Here is a 21,330-nt window from a genome sequence, read left to right as displayed (position 1 = left end):
CAATGTCTTTTACTGTAATTTTTTTTACTTACTTTTTTTACTTAAAAACATGCCAAAATTTTCTATCATACATTATGTAGCTAGCACTGAACTATATGACCCAATGACAAATATAAACAAAGCTGGTTAAAAGTTTACTGTTCACTATGGTGGGAAAAGGAATAAAAAATAAATGGGTTGGATGCTTCCTGCTATTTAGTTTATTCCTTGTCTCCTCAGGGTAAAATAAAATAAGAGATGAATCATTTCAGGAATACAGACTAAAGAACAGTTTTTCGATAGCTGCACAAAATATTAAATAACATCAAGGCTGATTTGAGGTAGAGCATGTGAGTGACTATCTTATGACATTATTTGAGGAGATTCATCCTGAAGTTTGGAAGGACAGGACAAATACCTAAGAAAGAAGGTGCCCCTCAATTCTTGGCCTTTTCTTTTCTTTTTCTTAAATAACGATTTGAAAATGACCCCTGAAATAGTCCGACATAAAATTTAGTGCCCAACGTAAGTTTAGAAATATCTTCTTTTAAAAATAGAATTCTTCAGGAGGAAAAAAAAAAGGTGTACAACTAACCACAGGTTACAAGCTGGTGCTTATAGATGTGACTGAAAAACAGTTGGTGCTAAGTCTCCAAATCCAAAGGAGAAGTAAGAATGCGTTTGCCTGTTTTCTGGTAAATTGGCTAAAAAAATGTTATAAAGTCTTTCCAAGAGACTAGGGAAGCCATGAGCTTTCTTGATTTAAAAATCAATACACCTCCTGAACACCCAAATTCATTAAATGACATCTTTTCAAAACATCTGCCAATGCTAAGTTGGATACACTGTTCAGCAACTAATCAGATATATCCCGATGTTAAGGCAAAATAGGTCCGTGACATAAATTAAAAAAAGATGTAAAGTGAAAAGAAAAACCTCCCCAGGGGAAGGAAGTGCAAAAACAGAAAGCTGAGCCTGTTTGGATATATTCTTAATTTCGCAAGGCATGATGGAAATGAAATATTTTTCTCCCAAATGGACAGCACAGTTTTTACTCTTGTGCTAGGAAGAAAATGATCATTGAAAACTTTTGCAAATGGGAAGGGAATCAAGGTACAGAGGGAGGAGGAGAGAGGAGGTACAGAAGGCTACGGTCCAATATGTATATGTACCAACCCCCCATGCTGTATTCGTTATGTACTGTAAGCATGCGTTAACAGAAAATGGTTTTGTATAAAGGGCACTAGAGAGGCTCTATGCAAATCAACAAATCTGCAGCACCCCGAAGCACCTTGGGCTCCGTCCTCATTCCACTCCCCCACTACACAGTGGCAAAGCGTAGAGGATCATCTACATTTTCAAACTTCTCTTTATTTGTCTGAGCCCAAGAACCCCTCACCTAACCAAAATTCTAACTGGAAATTGAGTACAATAAAACACAGAAAACTGTATTCTGGTTAAAGGAGGTAGGTCAGACCTTAGACCCATCACAACATGGTATTAGTCCAGCTTTCCCACTTGAAAAATAAGGACAGACTTTGAGAATGTTAGTGACTTTCTTGAGCGTCCTCAAGCAAGACTACTAGAACCCAGATTTTTCTACTATGGTCACCAGAGTTAGTAAGTAAAAGAATAAGAGGTGCATTTAGATTTGAGTTATTTCTTTACTGGTACTGGAGATTGAAACTGGTGTGTTGCCCAGGTCTAAACATAAAATCTACCACTGAGCTACAGCCCCGGCCCTAAATCTGAATTTTAGATAAATGACAAGTAAGCTTTTACCATAAGAATGTGCAAACATTCCCTGGAATACACTAAAACTTACTGGTTTTTGCTTTGTTTTATTTTGCCTTTTTGAGACAAGGTTTCACTATGTAGTTCAGGCTGGCCTTGAACTCACTTTGTAGCCCAGGATGGCCTGGAACTCACAGTGATCCTCCTGCCTCATCCTCCCAAGTGCTGGGATTACAGGTGTGCGCCACTATGCCTGGTACTATTCTTTTTTTTTAAATCTGAAATTCAACTTTATCTCAGCATCCTGTATGTTATCTGTTATACCTCCTTAACTCGCCCTCAAGGATGTCACGCTATATCTGTGTTGATTCTGTTGGTCTTGCTTCTTGCAGGCTTACCCTTGTCACATTAACATTTTAGGGATTTATTAGCAAAGTGGTCCCTGAGTGGTTTTGTGGAAGTTGGATATCAAAACTATTTTATGTCCTTATTCATTTGGCTATTGTCCTTTTGTACAGATGTATCCATGTGTACATATTAGAGAAGACATTTTTGGTTCAAGTTTGTTTCTATATTTACATTATAAAAATACAATAGCTGTAAAGTAAAATAAAAATCTATAATAAAATGCTTTACTTTCTACAGTGATAATTGCATTATTGAATAGGCTTTGTTAATGATACAGCTTGACATTTAACATTTGTCCATTTGATGTATAATAATTTTTATGTGACTGCAAAGAGGTTCTGCTTTAAGTCAAAAGTAGTTTTAAAATGAACTGTCTTCATTTGCTTTTGAATTTGTAAAAAAAAATGTAGTCACTTCCAGGCAAAACTATTTTACCCATCAAACTTATCTCAAACAGACACAAAGCCCTCTTTGCCTCTTTATGTTTCAAATAAAGCCATATTAAAAAAGAAAAATAAGAGAAAGTGAATACATTAAAGTCATCAAGTTGAAAATGCATCCATTTTGCTTATATTTTGGCCATGGGTATAGCATTAAAATTTCCTAACCAAGGAAGAGAGAGTTGTCATTAAACATGCTAAATCTCTCAGTAACATTCACAAAATAATTGCATGTTACAAGGCAAAAAGGCATTTGTATTTATAATCTATTCCTGTGAAGATTTTCAGACATGTTCCTGAATTACTCCTTCTTTCCTAAAATTAAATCTATTGGAATACTTGGTCCTTCAAATTCATAACTCTCATTTGAAATTTTTATTCACCCTTCTGCCTCCATACAACCTCTAGTGTTTTTACTAACATGGACAAATACCTAACATGAGAAGAGGATATGTCACTGTATTTAAAAGGTTTCGATAATTAGGAATCAGCATACATCCTCCAAGCAACTAAACAGTATCACAATATCAATCACTGATATCAAAACATGACAGCTTGACTAGTCTTCCCAAAGCTGAGGTTAAAAGCTGTCCTCTGAAATCAATCTCGCGCTCTGCAGAGAAGAATATTTCAGTGATGTGAAAGCTGAAATGGAGACTATAATCTTTTGTGATTACCCTCGAGGCCAAAGTGAACGCAAAAAGGAAAGTCTATGAATTGCTGATAATTTCCTATGATGATGGACTCCCAAGAAATTCTGATATTACCCTTGCACTGTAACAAAAGGACTATTCCCCAGACATGTAGCTTCAAAGAACTCCACATCCGGGGGTCAAAATGCTTCTTTAGAAACTACTCATCTATTACTCTTCCCGGTCTGTGAGGCAGCCACTCTCTGAAGACAATGGAGAATCTGATTGCACAGGGACTGATGGGCTATCTGGTGCAGGTTATCTTTCTAGAAAGTTCTTTTCTGAAGGAACTGATATAAAATGTATCAGTTTTTAACTCCCCTCCCAGAAGTCTAAGGACTAATACATTTCTCTGCTTTTCCTAATGGCTATGGAGCTATAAATAGCTAGTATAATTTAAAAAATTTTATTTAGACTGATACATTTATTATGAGAATACTTTTCACACATATGTACATATCCCCAAAGTCTATATAATACTATAGGAAACTGTTCATTTTTTTTAAGGTAGCAAACTTAGGTGCTGTTGGTCAGAGTACAGGTTAAGTGGGTCCTTCTCATACAAATGGCAATCTAAATTCAGAAGGAAGGTATACAGAGGCATGCAGGGTAATGGGAAATGTGTAAATCAAAAGACCAAGAATTTTGGCAATAACTTTCCATTATAAATACCTGAAGGATAACTTAATATGTTGATTATCATGACTGAGATTAAAATGTTTTCTTAATAGCCATTGTAACCTCATTGTAGCTTGATTAATGAATAATGTGTGAATATAAAGGTCTATGTTTGGAAATCAACAGTGTTTGAAAAGTAAAATAATCATTATATCTTAGGATTCAGTGACCGTGTGTCATAGGTACACAGTTCTCAGGTTAAAATTCCATTGCACACAGCCCTTAAAGCCAAATATCACTGAAAGGAAACAGGGAAAAATACAATCACCAATCAGACTGGTTGTAGTTACTTCCAACCTCCTCTCCGTACCCGCTTTGTTCAGCCTCTCTAAATTCATTTCCAGTCTCTCTTTATGGCTTCAGGCAATAAAGTGATTCTGAGCCTTAAGTGTGCCTTAATATTACCTCATTTAGCTAGCATAAATTGCACAACTGCTAAGTACCAGTCATAATAACTATTTTAAACTAAAGTGTTAATTTTTAAAATTATTATTACTATTATGATTATTTTGAGACAGGGTCTCTTTCTGGAATTCAGGTTGACCTTGAACTCACTCTATAGCCTGCGCTGGAATTCATGGCAATCCTCCTGCCTCAACCCCTGAGTGCTCGAATTACAGGTGTGTCTCACCACCCAGCTTGGAGTGGTAATTTTTAAACTCAAGGTCTTAGCCAGAGGTATATCCTTGGCATCTACCTTTAGTGCTACAGAAAGAGAGCCTGAGTGATAAATATAATTTGGCTTAGTTAAGATAGTTAGGAAGAAGAGCTAAAAGGGATAGACTGCAGAGCATGGCGGTGCGTGCCTGTAATCCCAGCACTCGGGAGGCTGAGGCAGGAGGATCATTGCAAGTTCGAGACCAGCCTGGGCTACAAAGTGAGCTCAAGGCTAGCCTGAACTGCATAGTGAGACCCTGTCTCAAAAAGGCAAAAAAAAAAAAAAAAAAAAAAAAAAAAAAAAAAAAAGTATAGACATATTAGTAAAAAAATTTAATATTACTTATAAAAATAGATATTTGCTATTTTGATTTTTTTTATGAACACATGATGTTCATGACTATTCGGCTATTAACATAGTCCAGTGATATGTTATACAATGCCGATTTTTAGTATACATGCTGCTGAAGCAAGCACAGCACTGCTGATTTTTTTGCAGACTCATTGAATTCCAGAAATTTTCTAAATTTCTAAATATTCTCATACTTTCAATCTCCCATAAGTATAATACATCCAAATTTTCATGAGGTAATGATTTAGGTGTGGAAGATACTATCATCTTTAGTTTTTAAAATGGGGAAAAGTGGTACTATATGGCTTTCTAGAGATCAAAGAAAATGAGACCCAAGATAGGTCTTCTGACAGCTAGTCCAATGCTGTTCCTCTACAAGGGGGTGGACCCTGCTTTCCTTCGAGCTGTGATACACAGCCCACGGGGGGGTTGGGGGGTGGGGGGAGCAGGACTGTGAGAGCCTGGCTCTGAAGCAGTCAGGGGGAGTCACTGCTCAGAGGTCAGAGAGGGCTCTCCACACAGCTCTTGGAGGAAGGCGAGACAACTGATGAGTAAGTGCTTGACTAAGTAAATAAATAAATGCCACTACTTTGTTTAGGAGATAAAAACTTCAAAAGCATACCGCCTAGAGTGCTTATTAGTAATCACTTTAGATCTAATAGCTTCAGCTCATTTTTGGGAAAAGGCGATTTACTGGGTTCACTTACATCATTATGACAGTGAACCATTTTACATGGCGTGGAAGTTTAGCATCTACACAGCAAAAAACAAAGAAATTAGGCTCAGACCATACATTTTTTAATTGCTGGAAAAATTTTAAGAACCTCTGTTATGTGTAATTCACAAGTCTATAAGACAGATAAGATATATTTTTTCTGCTATACTACTCAGATCTCTAGAAAAATGTATTTATAATAAGAGATAACAAGTATAGACTGACAAATCTATCTTTTAAGCAGAATATAGTGTAAAAGAGGATTTTCAACCTAACTTCAGGAATCACAAGGATTTATTGGGTAGTTAAAAAATATGTCCCACATGAGCAACCTGTGAAAAGTGTGCACATTTAAGTTCAAGACAGGTTACAGTGGAAAGCAGCTCTTGCCTGTCTGATACTTAAAACTTTTGTTTTTCGTTGTCGGGGCTAAGGCTCTGAACTGGAAGAAATCAGAAGACTGCATTAAGCCAGGCGTGGTGGCACACGCCTGTAATCCCAGCACTCGGGAGGCTGAGGCAGGAGGACTGTTGTGAGTTTCAGACCAGCCTGGGCTACAAAGTAAGCCTCAAGGCCAGCCTGAACAGCATAGCGAGACCCTGTCTCAAAAAGACAAAAACAAAAACAAAACAGAAGACTGCATTATATTTTTCAACCTTGCAAAAGGGATCCAGCAAGGACACAGGTAGCCTACTTCATATGTGGGTACCTATTAAAAGAATTAATTGTACAATGTCTTCAAAAGACGCCAATGCCCTCTGATACAAAATTCCATGAAGGCAAAGGATCATTTCTACAACTTATACTTTTTCCCCATTTTATTTCAAGCACCAGAACATGAAAAGAAAGCCTAAAGTGAAAGCTAAATTTGTGAAAAAAGTATTTTTCCAAGATTCCTACTGGGTTCTGCAAACATGTTGAAACTTCACAGATTGCTAAACAGCACTCCAATTCATCTTTAGTACCCTCAGTGCAATCATAAAAGCAAGGGACTGGAATATTCCACAGCATGGCCTCTATCCACAAAGAGACTCAAAATTTAACTCTGAACTCTAGAACTTAGAGGGAGAAAAAAAAAGTCTGTTATTGGATGGGTTCTCAAGCTTCTAATAAAAGCTATCCAGGGGCTAACGGTACCATGTAATGTTTACAAAGCAACCAATTTAAAATACCTGTTCTGGCCTTGAGGGAATGTTTGAGACAATAGTATTTTGCTAATTTTTGTATTTATGAAGCTCTCTTACTTTATCAAAGGCATATACAGGCCTGCTCACAGAAGCCAGCTAAGAACAAGGCTGGCAGTTCTTCTTCTTGAAGTTGACTGGAAATTTGTTAAGACTATCAGCTAAGCATAAGATAAAAATTGCAAGTAGAGGACATGGACACTTTTTTTCACGTTGATGTTACTCCTGAAAAATGCTGACCTGGGGCAGCGCCAAGGCCAAAGACCTGTCTAGCCAGAAAACCTGATGAACCTCCAAGTACACATAATCCTTGAAACTCTAGCACTGAAGATGAGGCCCCGGAGCCAGGTGAGGTTGACACCAGGATAACGAAAAGGACACAAAAGAGGACACAGAGTGGTGGGACTACGGATGTCTGTCTTCATAGCTCCTGAAAACTTGTGCTCCCTTCTATCACAAGGGCCCATGAGGGTCTTAAGCTGAAGTTTCTTGGTAGCTTCTATCACCTGACTTGACTGTTGACTATGAACAGAATTCTCTATTATGTTACGGTGAATTACATAAGAGCGGGGAGAAATTCTTATCATTCGGTGAGAAACTTCTGTCTTATTTGCCACTATCATCCCCCTTAGAACAACGACAGGAACACGCGGACATGCCATAAATAGCTGTGAATGAATGATTTTTTCCCGGGTGCCCTAAGCAGATATTTTATTAGGGAAAGAGAGCCCATTATACAAACACACATTTCTACATACGTACCACACAAATAATACCTGTGTATTGTCAGGGAGGTTCAAGGATACACAGAGAATGGGGAGATTTGAACACAAAGTCTTTAATAAGATAAATGTGGAGGGTTTTGAGTAAAGGAATTTGTACAAAATCTTGGTTAGGCTTGTTTCACATTTCAAAGATTTTTTTATAACCATTTTTTTCTAATGATCTGGATAGTGCTGCTATGGGCTTATCTCAGCCCAAAAGTAGGCCCACAGTTTCTACCTCTTTTAAGTGAATTTGAGTAGCTATGAAAAATTTTATCTCAGCCTATCTTAAGACTACACCGTTCTTCAGAATACATAAAAGAAGATGATCCTTCAATATATTTTAAGGCATATCATGAAAAATAAAAATTCAGCTGTGCTTTCCTTTTTATTTGGCTAGGATAAATGTGTCAGCTCAAGTAAAGTTGGCTAGATACACTGGTATCTAAGATTACAACTTTTTAATGACAGGAAGTACTGTTAGCGCAAAAAAGAAGACTTAAAGGGCAAAAAGTCACATTCGGGTTGGATCAGCAGAGGAAAAGTATTCTGCTTTAAAAAATAAATATGTGTTTAAATGTTTCCAGAACTATACTGAAAAGGAATAGTGAAAGTGGACATCCTTGTCTTGTTCCTGATTTTATTTTTTAATTTTTTAAAGTTTTTTATTTAAAAAAATAGTAAAAAAAAAAAAGAACAATAGCAAAATACAAACAAAACAAAGCAAGGACATTAAAAATGATACCGGGTTTCAAACCAAATGATAGGGATTAATAGTGGTTGTTATATTATGTATTGTTATCTTCAACAAATAGCTCAGATTACCAGATGTAAGACTGGAAGATTGATCAAACCATTAAAGAGAATAAGAAAATAATAACTAAAAAAACATTAGCGACAATACAGAGTTTCACTAAACAGGATGATAGGGATTCACTAATGGTTGTTATGTTGCATACTGTTGTCTTCACATAAGTTGCTCAGATTACCAGATATAAGCATGTAAAATTGGTCAAAATATATAAAAAAATTTAAGCATTAACTGTTCTTTTCAATAAACCACCACATATCAGCAGTACAGTTCTCTTAGCTATCCTTCTATATACGTGTGTGTATATATATATATATGTACAGCCTTAGTACTTTCTTTCTTTTTCTTCTTTCCCTCATCCCAGTTGTTCCTTCCTTTGCACCATTTCTTTCTCTTTCATATTATCTATTGTACATTTTGGGTTTTATTTACTCTTTCATGTTCCTACACTAGGGAGACAATATGATGTTTACCCATGTGGGTCCTAATTATTCCTGCTTTTAGCATGAAAGTTTTTAGTTTTTATCCATTTACTATGATGTTGACTGTTGGTTTATTATAGATGACTTCTATCAGATTGAGGTAAAGACCATATATTCCGATTTTCTGTAGAGTTTTTAATCATGAATGATTGTTGAACTTTGTCAAAAGCTACAATATCTCATGAAGAAAAACAACATAGAGTAACAACAAAGTAAATATGATTTCGATTTCTATTTTCTAAACCTCTTTGATAAATATATTATTTCTATTATAAGAAAGACAAAACTTAAATATTCATTGATATTGCCAAACTATGTATCTTACTTTTTTTTGTTTATTTTTTTGTTTATTTTTTTTGTTTATCTTTTTTTGTTGTTTATTTATTTTATTTTTTTTTTTCTGGTACCGGGGATCGAACTCACGACCTCACGCTTGACAGGCAGGTGTTGTGCCACTGAGCTAAATTCCCAGCCCCCAATATTGCCAAACTATGAGTGATTCAAAATATCAGATGATCTAGAATGATAAATGGTAGTTATATAAATTATTTCACATCTTGTCATGATGACTCAAAGAATCACATAGTGGTTTGAGACTTAATACTTATTTGTTCATATGTTAGGAAAAAAATAATTTTAAGGTAGGTAGTAAAAATCTGATTATTTATCAGAAAAACAAGTTTAGTGAGGCTTTTGTAATAAAATAGCAATAATCTCCCTTGTGTTTTCCCGTGCAGTTGCAAAAATAAGGCAGGGCTAACAAAGATATTTCAAATAAATAGGCTCATAAAATACCTGCCAATCAGCAGAGAAGTAGACAGGTGATTATGGCCCCCCAAGGCTCCTCATTATAACCCTGTCTCCAAAGAGTTGTACAAACAGCTATGTGCCTATATGCAAAAAGTGCTGTTCAACAAAAATTTTACCTACTTATTGTCACATATATCATAAAGATTAGGTGTGTCATACTTGGCTTGAGTTACTATAACAAAATACCATAGACTAGGTGGCTTAGTCAACATAAATTAATTTCCTCAGTGCACTGGAAGCTGGATGTCAGAGATCAGGGTGCCAGCAAGGTCAGGTTTCGGGACAGGGCCCTCTTCCTCCCTGGAAGAAGGCTACATTTTCCCTGTACTCTCATGGAGCAAAGAGAAAAGGCGAGCTCTCCTATAAATGTCTCTTCTTATGAAGCCACTAATGTCATCATGAGGGCCCCACCCTCATGACCTTATCTAACCCCATTACCTTTAAAATTCTCATCCCCAAATATCATCACATTGGTGTAGGGCTTTACCATGTGATCTCTGGGGATCATATTCAGCTTATAACAGCACGTCCATAAGTATGTATTCTAAATTCACTTATTTTATAGCATTAATATTATCTACCTCAGTAAGTATGAAATTTATTTCAATAATAATTGAAATAATTAAACTGATGTAATAGTTAAAGGCTAATCATGGAGCATATAGAGAATTTAAAGTAAAATTAACAACAAAACAATGAAAATAACTCTACTGGGATATAAAAAATATTTTCTTTCTTGAATTTCTGGAACATTATAAAGTTCAGGAACTATTTTAACTTTGCTGAAGTTTCTTGTTTTTTATTGTCTTGCATCCTTCAAGTATATTTACTCTTTCTTACAAGCTCCTTAGGCACAAAGGAATTTTTGTTTTATTTATCCTCTTTCCTAAACCTACGATCCTTTAGTACATATATTATATTTTCAATAGAATTCAATAACTAACAATTTTATTTTTAAACTAAATACTCTTTAAGAATAGGGCCTAAGCCGGGGATATAGCTCAGCAGCATAAACACTTGCCCGGCAAGTGGAAGGTCCTGAGTTCAATTCCTGGTACCCCCACAAAAAAGAATAGGGTCTATGACAAGAAATGTAGATAATTGCCCAAGTCTTCATCTTACCCACACACAAAAAGCTGGAATTACAGCTGGAGAAAAAATTGTAATTAATAATTATCTTAGATGAAAAAGATGACAGTTATCAAAGAAATAAAAATGAAAGTAAACACTTGGGCATGTCACTTGGTACTTAGATAAGGCTCAGAAATATTGGTAAAATATTCCCTTTGCCAGGGGAATGTGAACACAGAAAGCCAAGGAATTAGGACCCTTCCCCTGTACTTTCCTTTCTTCCTTCCTTCAAAAAAGTGAGCACTTATGCCAGACATCAAACACTGAAATGAACAAGATAGAGCTCGTATCCTCAAGGAGCTCATGTTGTAGTGACAAAGACAGGTAATCACGATAGTCAGATACATAGACGAAGGTGTAAGCGCAGCTATCATTGAGATAATCTGTGGATTTCGAAGCACAGAGACTGAGACTTGGTTCAGATATGAACAGTCACAGAAGATCCAGGGAAGAAAGAGATTTTTCAGTCAAACAGTGGGTGACAAATGGTTGCAGGTAGCATGGCAGTGGTAGAAGTGAGGGTTCATGGGTAGCCAGGCAGAGAAGCCTATGAGGCTTTAGATATAAAAGTGAAGATCTTTAACAGTTTTGTACTTGAGTCTTTTATCTTTCAGTGCCTCAGAACAGCCCCTCTGTAAAGTACAGAGTTAATATCATCGGGCCCCAGCCCTACATCTTGACATAGCCCTTCATAAGTTATTGATGACTCAGATTCCAGCTTCTTTACTGTCTCTTCCCAATTCTGTTTGGCCAGTGTCTCAATTGTTTATTCTTCATACATGGAATTGAGAAAGGTTTAGTCAGTTGTCAAGGATGAGGCAAGACAACTGCTCGATGAATGCTGTGAAGCATGGTGCTTTTCATTACATAAATTAATGTGGAACACTCACCTATTTTGGGATATGACAGAATTTCATTTCAATTCTGTTGTTTCTCATGCAATATTACCACATTCCACTATTGAAAAAGAGGAAACCATTACTTTATATATATTTTTTAAATTCTTGTGAAGAAAGTAGCAAAACTTAAGACCTCTGTGGTCTCAGAGCACAGTGTTTGTATTCTCCTGATAATTAAAATTGACCTTATTCCTTATATTTACATCAGCCTTGGTTAAAAAGAAAATGATACAGTAGAATTCATCCTATGTTTTTGTTTTGTCTGTGCTATTGGGGATTGAACCCAGGGGTGCTCTACCACTGAGTTACATCCCCAGCCCTTTTTTCCCTTTCCTTTTATTTTGACAGTTTTGCTAAGTTGCTCTAGCAGACTTAAACTTGTGATCCTCCTGCCTCAGCCTCCCAAGTGCTGGAATTACGGGTGTGTGCCACTGCACCTGGCTTCACCTTGATTTTCAAAAAACAAGTGGACTACTAAGTGCAATATACTTTCAAAATTTGCCAATGTAAAATTATAGCTGTTTTTCAAATACATTCTGTTTTGCAGATAGTTTTTGCAGAGGTCTATGTTTCACACTCAGAAACATCTTTTCCTCTTCAGGCTTAGTGATTCTTTAGAAAGCTGCCTACTGTGCTTCCATAAAAGGCAACAAAAGATTTCTGATGGAACTTTTTCACAATGAATGAAGTGGGAAGTGAAATGGGCCAGAGGCACTAAGGACATAAAGAGCCAGAACATCAGTTTCAAAGTTAGAAGATTTTAATTTAAGTCTTAGTTTTTTCTTTACTCTCTTTCCTCCTCTGGACAACAGGACTAATAACAATTGCTTCTGAAAATATTTGAAGCCTGAGTCTTCTGAGGGGTATCCATCATCACAAGTATATGGTAATCCAATGTAATTATTCATAGTAATAAAATAATATTTCCCTAGAAAAGTGTGGACATTGATATTCCTAAAATTTCCCTCAGGAAATCCATTGCAGATGTTGGGTACTGGAATGGAAAAGCCTATCAGAAAAAGGACCGGAAGTAAATAAGTTTTAAATATCGCGTGATCTTCCTTACATGAAAACCTTGAAGTATAAACACAGAGCAATAAAAAGTAGATTATAGGAAATAGGGAGATCTTTTGCAAAGGAAAAGAGACCCTTCGGATGGAATCAGGAGAGAGGAAAGAGATTAAAGAAAAAGAAAGAAGATGAATTATCTACACATACCAACTCCCCATGGGAATGTCATTATTGTGTACTGCAAGTGCACACTCACAAGAAGTAAAAATTGAAAAAAGAAATACTTAAAAGAAGAAAAATGATCAAGAGTAAATTAAGTTGCAATTCAAAGTGAAAAATCATAGGTAATCCAATTAATAAGTTCATTTCACTACAAAATGATAGAGGTCTCACTTGGGGTGGCTTAATTTTTAACGTACTACCAGAAGGCCTCTGTGGCTAATAAACAACCTGGGTAAAACAAAGGCTAAAATTTCATGTAGTTCACTGCAGTATTTTTCACTGTAACCAAGTAGTATCTTTATTTGAAAAATGTATTTTCCTCTAAGCAGGAAAAAAAATGAACTTCTGACATTCAGATTGTTCTTTGGGTTTTCTGAACTGTATCATGAAATTAGGCGTTATGTACAATAAATCAGAAAGCATGCTAGCACATCTGTAACTGTCATACGACATTAGTAAGTCATTAGGAAATGGCATTTTACCTCAAGACATTATATTTTTATAAAAATATTTATGAAAGGATCTCTTTAATTTTTATTTTATAGCCCTTAACTATACGGCAATATGAAAGTATTTTGATGAGTAAAAAAGGGACTTACGGCCTAGTGCTGGCATATGATTTCAGTTGTGCAATGGCATCTGTGCCCGGGAACCCTTAGGTACGTACGCAACATACTTTACAAGTGGCCAGAAGGGTGGATAGCTGCTTCTTGCTGATAGCACTTTCCTCTAAATTAATAAGAGTGTGCAGGGCAGGGAATGATGACATTTTCATTTTGTCTTGAATGCTAATGGTTTATTTGAATCTTTGAGATAAACATTCATGCATTACTTGCATTAAACAAATCAAAACAACAACATGGGAAGGCAACCGACAGAAGGAGCCGTTTCCGCCTACCTGTCTCCTCCATGCTGTTTCCTGACAGCCCCTGGACTTGTGCAGTTCCTGCAAATGATGTCTTCTGAGTGTACATTAATCAAAATACGCCTACCTAGTAAGCAGTCTGAGAAGTACAGCTGAATTCAATTATGTTTGGAATGTATGACAGATGTTTTGATAGAGGAGTCAATGGACATGCTTGAGTTCAAGCTGTCTGAAATGGCGGAGGAGGTGCTTTGGGAATGTCATTCCCATTCCTGCTGGAATAACACGGCCATGGCAGGCACGATCTATCTTACTGAGCTGCTCTGCTGGACTAGAAATGGCCCTCACCTTTTCGAGCCTTTTTTTTTTAAAAAAACTGCTTGCTTCGTCTCTTAAAACCCAAAGATAACAGGAATATTTAACTGTTTGCTCACTAAGTGAAAACCAGTACTCTTTAAAAAGTTGGCTGATCTTCTACCTCTTAATTACTTTATGACAATAAGTCCAGACAAAGGGCCTGTCAGCAGATTTTATTTACAACCCTTGAAGGAAAAATCCTCTGGCTGTTTTCACTTCATATAGAAGATAAGTTTGAAAAAGGCAACATTTGGCAGTACTTCAGATGTGCACTGTCTGGTGGTGTTGATAACACAATTCTTTCTTTCGATTATGGTAGCATTTATAATGCTGTCTCATTCATGGAGACCATCCTGCCCCAACTGGCTACACTTTTCAACTGAACAGACGTAATTCATGCAATCACTTGAGCTGTTTACCCTTTTCCCCACTGTAAGTCTAACATCTGGCTATAGATTGATTTTATGTGGAACTGTATTGTTGGAAGATGTCATGCTCCACTTGGCAGTCCTGCAAATGTCTTTCATTCAAATAAAAGAAAGTCGTCTTACCTGAATGAAGAGCATGATTATGGATAATTCACTAAGATTTATCATATGTCTTAAAAGGAATGTCTAAGCTTCATGCAAATATAGAAGTAATCTGTAGATTTAAAATAAGCAGGGTTTTTTTTTTTTTTTCTTTTTGGCTAGGAGTCACATTCACATAATCCACAAGAGCTACCAAATAAAAATTGTGTGTGTAAAAGTCACATCTTATCTAAAATATCTCCCAAATAAAAAGGCACCCAGAGAGATAAAACCTACAGTTTTTTTTCCCTTTCTAGTAGCAGGGAAAAATCAATGTGACTTGATATTTCTAAATTATGTTCTTGAGCAGGTATGAACAGCATCCCAGAAATAATATAAGTTCAGAAGCCACGGAAAAGTCTATCAAAATTGCACAATGCAGCAGGTAAAAAGTCATCTGTGAACATATTTATAAAACAAACATGCTGGCTATCGTGTGGACTGATTCTCACAGACAATGCATCACATTCCAAGGCACAGCTGAGCAATACAACTAATGTAAGTAAGGCTTAAGGCTACACACTTTGAAAACAGACTACATCTATGGCCTATTTGCAAATGTAGTGAAAGAAAGACTGAGGAGGGCACAAATAAAATGAACAAAGCATTTACTCACTGTGTTAAAATTTGGAAAGAGCCCCACAGCAGAACTACTGTCCACTGGAAAAGACATAAATGGTTTGATATCCAGTGAAGGCTGCATCATCAGGGTAGGTGTGCGCACAAGAGCAGGAAGGGTGGAAGTGTGGCATGTACTGCCTGCCAAGAACAAAACAAAAATGAATTCAGTCTCTTGTTCACATCCATCTCCCTCCCAAATCTACAGTGCAGAGGCAAGACCACTGAGCTGCAACCTGCAAGCAAGTCACACTGGAAGGGTACGTGCGGCACAGGAGTAGAAAACACAGTGAAAAAGGATCTTCTTCCTCATTGCCCAAGACAGTGAGGCAGAACACTTCCCTATGGCTAGAGCCAAAGGCTGCTCAACCTTCGGGAGACTCACAGTACACAGATTCCACCAGCAGGTGGGGCACAAGGGGACTGGCCCCGTGTCCAACCTAGCGCCAAAACTGCAAGGGAGGAGAGGGGAGGGGCTTCCTGAAGCCAGATGCTCTTTACTATTCAGACTAAATAGCTAGTATGCATGTTTTATGTAAATCAGAGATAATTACAGGGTTTTTACAAGGGGAAGCAAACTTGGACTCTTACATTACTGTCTGCTATCAAAAAAATTATGATTCATTTTGTTTTCTTTAAAAATGAGCTGAAAGTTGCCCTTACTTTGACGGAAAATAGGTAGTCTAGACATTGGTTAGTTAGAAAACCAAGGAAGGTTGAGTAATACAGCCTGGCTGCAGACATGGTATTGGGGGACAGGTAATAAGCATTTGGACCTGGAATTCACATTTTTTTGGTCTGTCACTTTTATTTCTACTGAGTTTTGCATTGTTTTAGAAACTACCCTTTTTAGCAGTTATATTAGCTGTCATCTCATTAGATATCCCAGTAGCGCATGAGTAGGAGATTCAAAAATGCTCTTCAGTAAAAAGCATTCCTCTGTAGCCTACAGCTTCCATGTAAGTGAGGGTCAGTAGCTCCTGGGGCAGGTGACCCTCTGGGAGCAGGCTTTGGCACGGTTGTTGTTGTTGTTTTAGTGTGACAGCTTTATTGAGATATAATTCACATACAAGACAATTCACCCACTTGAGGTATAAAAATTCAATAATTTTTAGCATATTGTGCAACCATTACCACAACCGATTTTAGAATATTTTCATGACCTTTAAAAGAATTCCTGTGCCTATTAGCAGTCAGTCACTCCCCATTTTCTCTCAGTATTCCTAGCACCTGTCAACCACCCACCTATTTTCTGTCTCTATAGATTTGTCTACCCTGGACAGGTCATTTAAAATGAGTGAAATCACACAATCTATGGTTGCTTGTGACTGGCTTCTTTTATTTGATATGATGTTTTCAAAATGCATTCATATAGAATGTATCAGAATAGAGCATATGATTTATGCCTTTTCAAGGCTGAATAATAGTCTACTGTATAAATACTCCATCTTTTGCTTATTCTTTTATCAGCTGATGGAATTTTTGTTTGCATTTTTGGGTCTGATGGATAATGTTACTGTGAACATTACCATGAACATTCATTGACAAAGTTTTGTGTAGATTTGCATTTGCAGTTCTTTCAGATATGTGTCTGGGAGTGCGATTTCCGCACTTGTTGGGTCATATGGCAAAAATGTGGTTTAACCTTTTGAGGAACTGTCAGTCTGTTTTTGAAAGAGGCTAAACCCTTTTACATTTCCACCAATAGTTATAAGCATTCCAATTTCTTCTGGCCTGTCTGTATAGAATCACATAATAATTATATGCCTAAAATACCCTACTGACTTCAGGGAGAAATGAACAACATGAGAAAATGCTGCAACTATTAAAATTTCCACCAACCTCTTACACAGAATCCTCAAATCATTAAAACGCCTATTTCACTGATACTTTTTTAGTGATGAATTTCCTTAATAACTGGCTGCATCATATTTGAAATCACTCTACAAGATTATTGGTGATGGTGTTTAATGGACTGCTGCACCTCATTTACATTTATCGAAACAGGAAAACTGAAAGGATTTCTGAAGCATTTATCTGTAAGCATTTAGGTCAGCCCCATCCATTAGGAAATAGGGAGTTGTGTGTGGTAGAGAATCAGCCAAAAGTATAAATGGTACAATACTGTTTTATCCTCATATTATAGTCAGCTAAGTTAGGTGGAAATAGTGTAGGCAATCAGACAGGGCTGGGTCCTCGAGGAAGTCAGTGCAGAAGATGGGAAAGGTACTGTGGCTGGCGGTGCATCTGAAGAAAATTAAATCACAATGGCTAGACTTACATACTTCTCCAAGGGATAAACAGAAGTTTGAGGTTATTGGTATTACCCTTTTGAAATTTCCCATTATCTCATCCTCTCCCATCCACTATGACTAAAACTAAAACCACTAGACTAAAACTACTAAGAGTAAGACTAAAAACAAGACTAAAACTATAGATTATCGACCAAGGTTAATAATGTCATTCATATGCCCTTGCTGCAACTGGATCAATATTACCTGAGTGACTATACTTGTAATCTTCTGGGTGGATCAACAATTTTGTTTGTTTGTTTGTTTTGTTTTTTTGTTTGTTTTTGTTTTTCTCCCGGTAACAGGAATCGAACTCATGACCTTGCGCTTGCCAGGCAGGCGCTTTGCCGCTAAGCTAAATCTCCAGCTCCGGTGGATCATATTTTTGACCCATGTTGTACCTGCCTTGTGATTTTGCTGTATAAAACTTCCTTTGAGAAATGAGTTCATTGGCAACCCATTAGGGATCCCTCTAGTTGCTCGGGAGCTGCTCCTATTCCCCATTCCTTTTCTCCAACAAATTTTCCTACTCAATCTCCTTTCTTTCTTAGAGTTCATTCTTGGACTTTGGGGAACACGAACTCGAAATATCTGACATCTAGTATTTCCCCTGTATCACTGACACTTAAGTAAATACTCTGACTCAACTTGTTATTCACATGACTACCTTGCACTTAATTACACATTCCTCTTCTGATTAGGTAATGTTACATCTATGGCTAACTTCAGCACTTGTAGATCCAAGATGATGTATTGTAGTAATATATCAAATGTTGCAGAGGCACTTATTAAAACATTTACTTTAAAAGCTTTACTGTAACATCTTAGCTGAATTACAAACTAGAGATATTTCTTATATTAGATGGATGGTCTTTTATAATTTATTATTACTAGAAGTATTAAAAGTGTAAACTACAAAAAGTAAGTTATAGAGTCTTTCTGTTTAAGCTGCCTGTTGAACAGATTTGTAATTGTTTTGCCACTGTAGGTCTCCCAAAGGGAAGCAAAGTGCTTTCTCTAAACCCACAATGGTGGCTCTGATAACACTATGTAATACATGGCCCCAAGGGCCTGGCAAGACTCACTCTGTGCTAACAAAGCAAATAGAAGGCAACATCAACAAAGGTCAGAATGTACAATGATCCTCCTTACCCAATCAAATCTCTATGCTAATAAAGACAAGGCTTGAGAAGCACTTAGCCGCCACCATTCATTAGCATAAAAAACTTAGCAGCTGTTTACCATTTCATTAGCATTTTAATGACAGATAATTTGCCATGTTAAACTCAGATTGTTTTAAAGTGCTGGTGGATCTTCTGAATACATATAAACTATGCTTTTATTAATTCCCACCTCATCTTTGCTGTTTTCACTTTTAAAAACTACTTTTAAAAACCGCTTCACTAAGATTGATTGCTTCAAAGGAAGTTTTTGTAAATGGAAATGAATGGAGATAAAGTGCACTTTTTTGCACAGGTTATTTTATGCTTTGATCCTTTTGTCACCTTATTCTAGATTTTACTGTTGCTGCTGTTATTGCTGCTGGGAAGCCTTTCTCTTCACCTCCGGGTGCCTGGAAATCAGTGGGAGTTACAAGCTGAAATTTGGCCAAAATGCACTGCACCCTGCAAGAAAATGCTTAATTCTTCTAAAAGTCAAATTCTTGCTGAGGGGAAAAAAAAGGTTAGGCATATAAAAAGCAGGCATTTCAGTGTGAAAGTGTACCTTTTACATTGCTGTTCTCACGGAATAGGATTAACTTTTGTAGAACTATTTGGCAATATTATATAAGACACCTCCTGTATGTTGCTCTGATTGAAAACATAGGCTATAATCTGATACATACGACAGTGAATAAAGTCATAATAGGGCCTCATCTTATTTGGTAATAAGGCATTTTTATCACTTAATATACATATACTTATTAAACTTCTTCTACTAAAACATATGCACAAGCATCTGTACTTCAAATATCTGCCAGGATTTTCGTCCTAGAAATTCCTCATGCCCATTTACTTTCCTATATGAATGCAATTAACTCTCCTATAAATTTCATTTTGACACTAAAACATTTGGGACAAGAGGAAAATATCTCTTTACCCTCTGAAGTCTCACTGAAATAAACTGACAACAGACAGGATAACAGGAGAAGAAGCATACAAATTTACTAATGTGATAAGCTTGCTAGCCATTCAAAAGATGAAATTCAAAGGGTCAGATAGTTAAAGCTTAAATAACCTCCCAATGGGAGAGAAAAAAGGGAGAAGATGAGGCAATTTTACAGGGTTGTAAATGATTTTTAGGAGGGATGTGGATAACCCCCAAGAACAGACAATGGCTGGGACGAAGTTTTTCCCTGGACTGAGCAAGTTAGTAGCCACAGTTTATTAGAAGGTGAGGCGTGGAAATGAATTGCCAACAAAAGCTGTCTTATTACATGAGGCAGATAATCTCCAAGGTAATCCTTTGGAGCCATCCTCAGAGAAGTAGGGAAAAAAAGCCTGTCTGGGAATGGTGTCAACTTTCAGTCTCTTTTGTTCTCTGCTGGTTAATCTTTCCTGGTTATCTGATGAGATTCCTACAGAGGAAATGTAAGACAATTCTTTTTGAAGAAGTTTTCTCAGTCAGATGAAGGAATTTCAGAAAGAGTCCCTAGTGATCAAGAGGAGAAGCATGGCCAGCCAGAACTTGATTTTAAGTGAGCTTCTAACGCTTTCCAAACTCCTTTAACTCACAGTGTTCAGTATTTCAAAGCAACCATATTTTGGGGTATGGTTTTCTCAGTGCCAGTAAATGCAAATTATACTCATCTACTGTATGAAATCAATAATATATGAAAAAGACTCACTACTATGATCATAAAAAAACTATTATTTCAGCCAACTGCCTCCAGTAACATAGTAAGTATCTTATGTCAGTGGATTATGTCATAATCCATCACAATAAAACTGACGCTTGAAATTATTGCCTTATTCTTTGACCTTTAGAAATATGATTTTGAAGGCCCTTTTAGGTTATAATCCCAAGGCTTCTTAAGTGGCTCTTCTTTACGTACCACAACAAAAACAAACAAAACACCTCATTCGTAGAGAGGAGAGTACATCAGAATCACAGAAACTCTTGCACGAAGAAGCATTTGCAGAATGAGATGAAATCTATCTCCCACAGAAGCAGTTATTACCTAAGTCCCCTTAAGTGAGTACTGAAATAAAAAAGCAACATATCATAAAAATTTATGGGAGGAGGGCAATGCCAATTACAGAATGCTCAAGGATTTCTTTTAAAGAAATCAAAATGAGTGGCATCTCAGATTTTCTGTCAGACTCAGTTATCTCTTCTTATTGATTTTCAAGCTTTGTTGCCCCTTATATTGTGGATTTTTCTATCTTTGTGAAACAATCACCAACCCAGCATCTCTTCCACTTCTCCCATCCATCAATCTGCTATGTGCGGACAATCACATACCAAGAGCCCAAGTATAGATGCTATGAGGTGGGTATGTGTGTAAGAGATGTAACTAATGAAGAGTTTTACTCTTGAAAAGATCACACCACAATAACAGAGATAACATTTTTAGAGTACATGCTATATATCAAGTACTATCCTAAGCCCGTTCCCCACTTGTGGAGATATGAATACACACGTGCATATATATATATAT

General features: G+C 36.7%; 1 protein-coding gene across 5 annotated transcripts in view; it reads right to left on the bottom strand.

The window, feature by feature from the left end:
• The window catches only part of Znf385b (zinc finger protein 385B), a 386,454-nt gene that overhangs the window by 71,207 nt on the left and 293,917 nt on the right, over positions 1-21,330 (bottom strand). For 4 of the 5 annotated variants that reach the window (XM_005373358.2, XM_005373359.2, XM_005373360.2 and 1 more), the window contains one exon: positions 15,377-15,519. In XM_005373358.2, the coding sequence (XP_005373415.1) occupies positions 15,377-15,519 (143 nt within the window). Of the gene's footprint in view, positions 1-15,376; positions 15,520-15,614; positions 15,685-21,330 lie in introns of those variants that run through there. The other variant, XM_005373363.2, reaches the window with a different exon arrangement.

Source organism: Chinchilla lanigera, unplaced genomic scaffold (genome assembly GCF_000276665.1).
Source record: "Chinchilla lanigera isolate Chin_1 unplaced genomic scaffold, ChiLan1.0 scaffold00002, whole genome shotgun sequence".
Classification (NCBI taxonomy): domain Eukaryota; kingdom Metazoa; phylum Chordata; class Mammalia; order Rodentia; family Chinchillidae; genus Chinchilla; species Chinchilla lanigera.
Note: the sequence above shows the minus strand (reverse complement) of the source record. Positions and strands in the feature narration are given on the sequence as shown.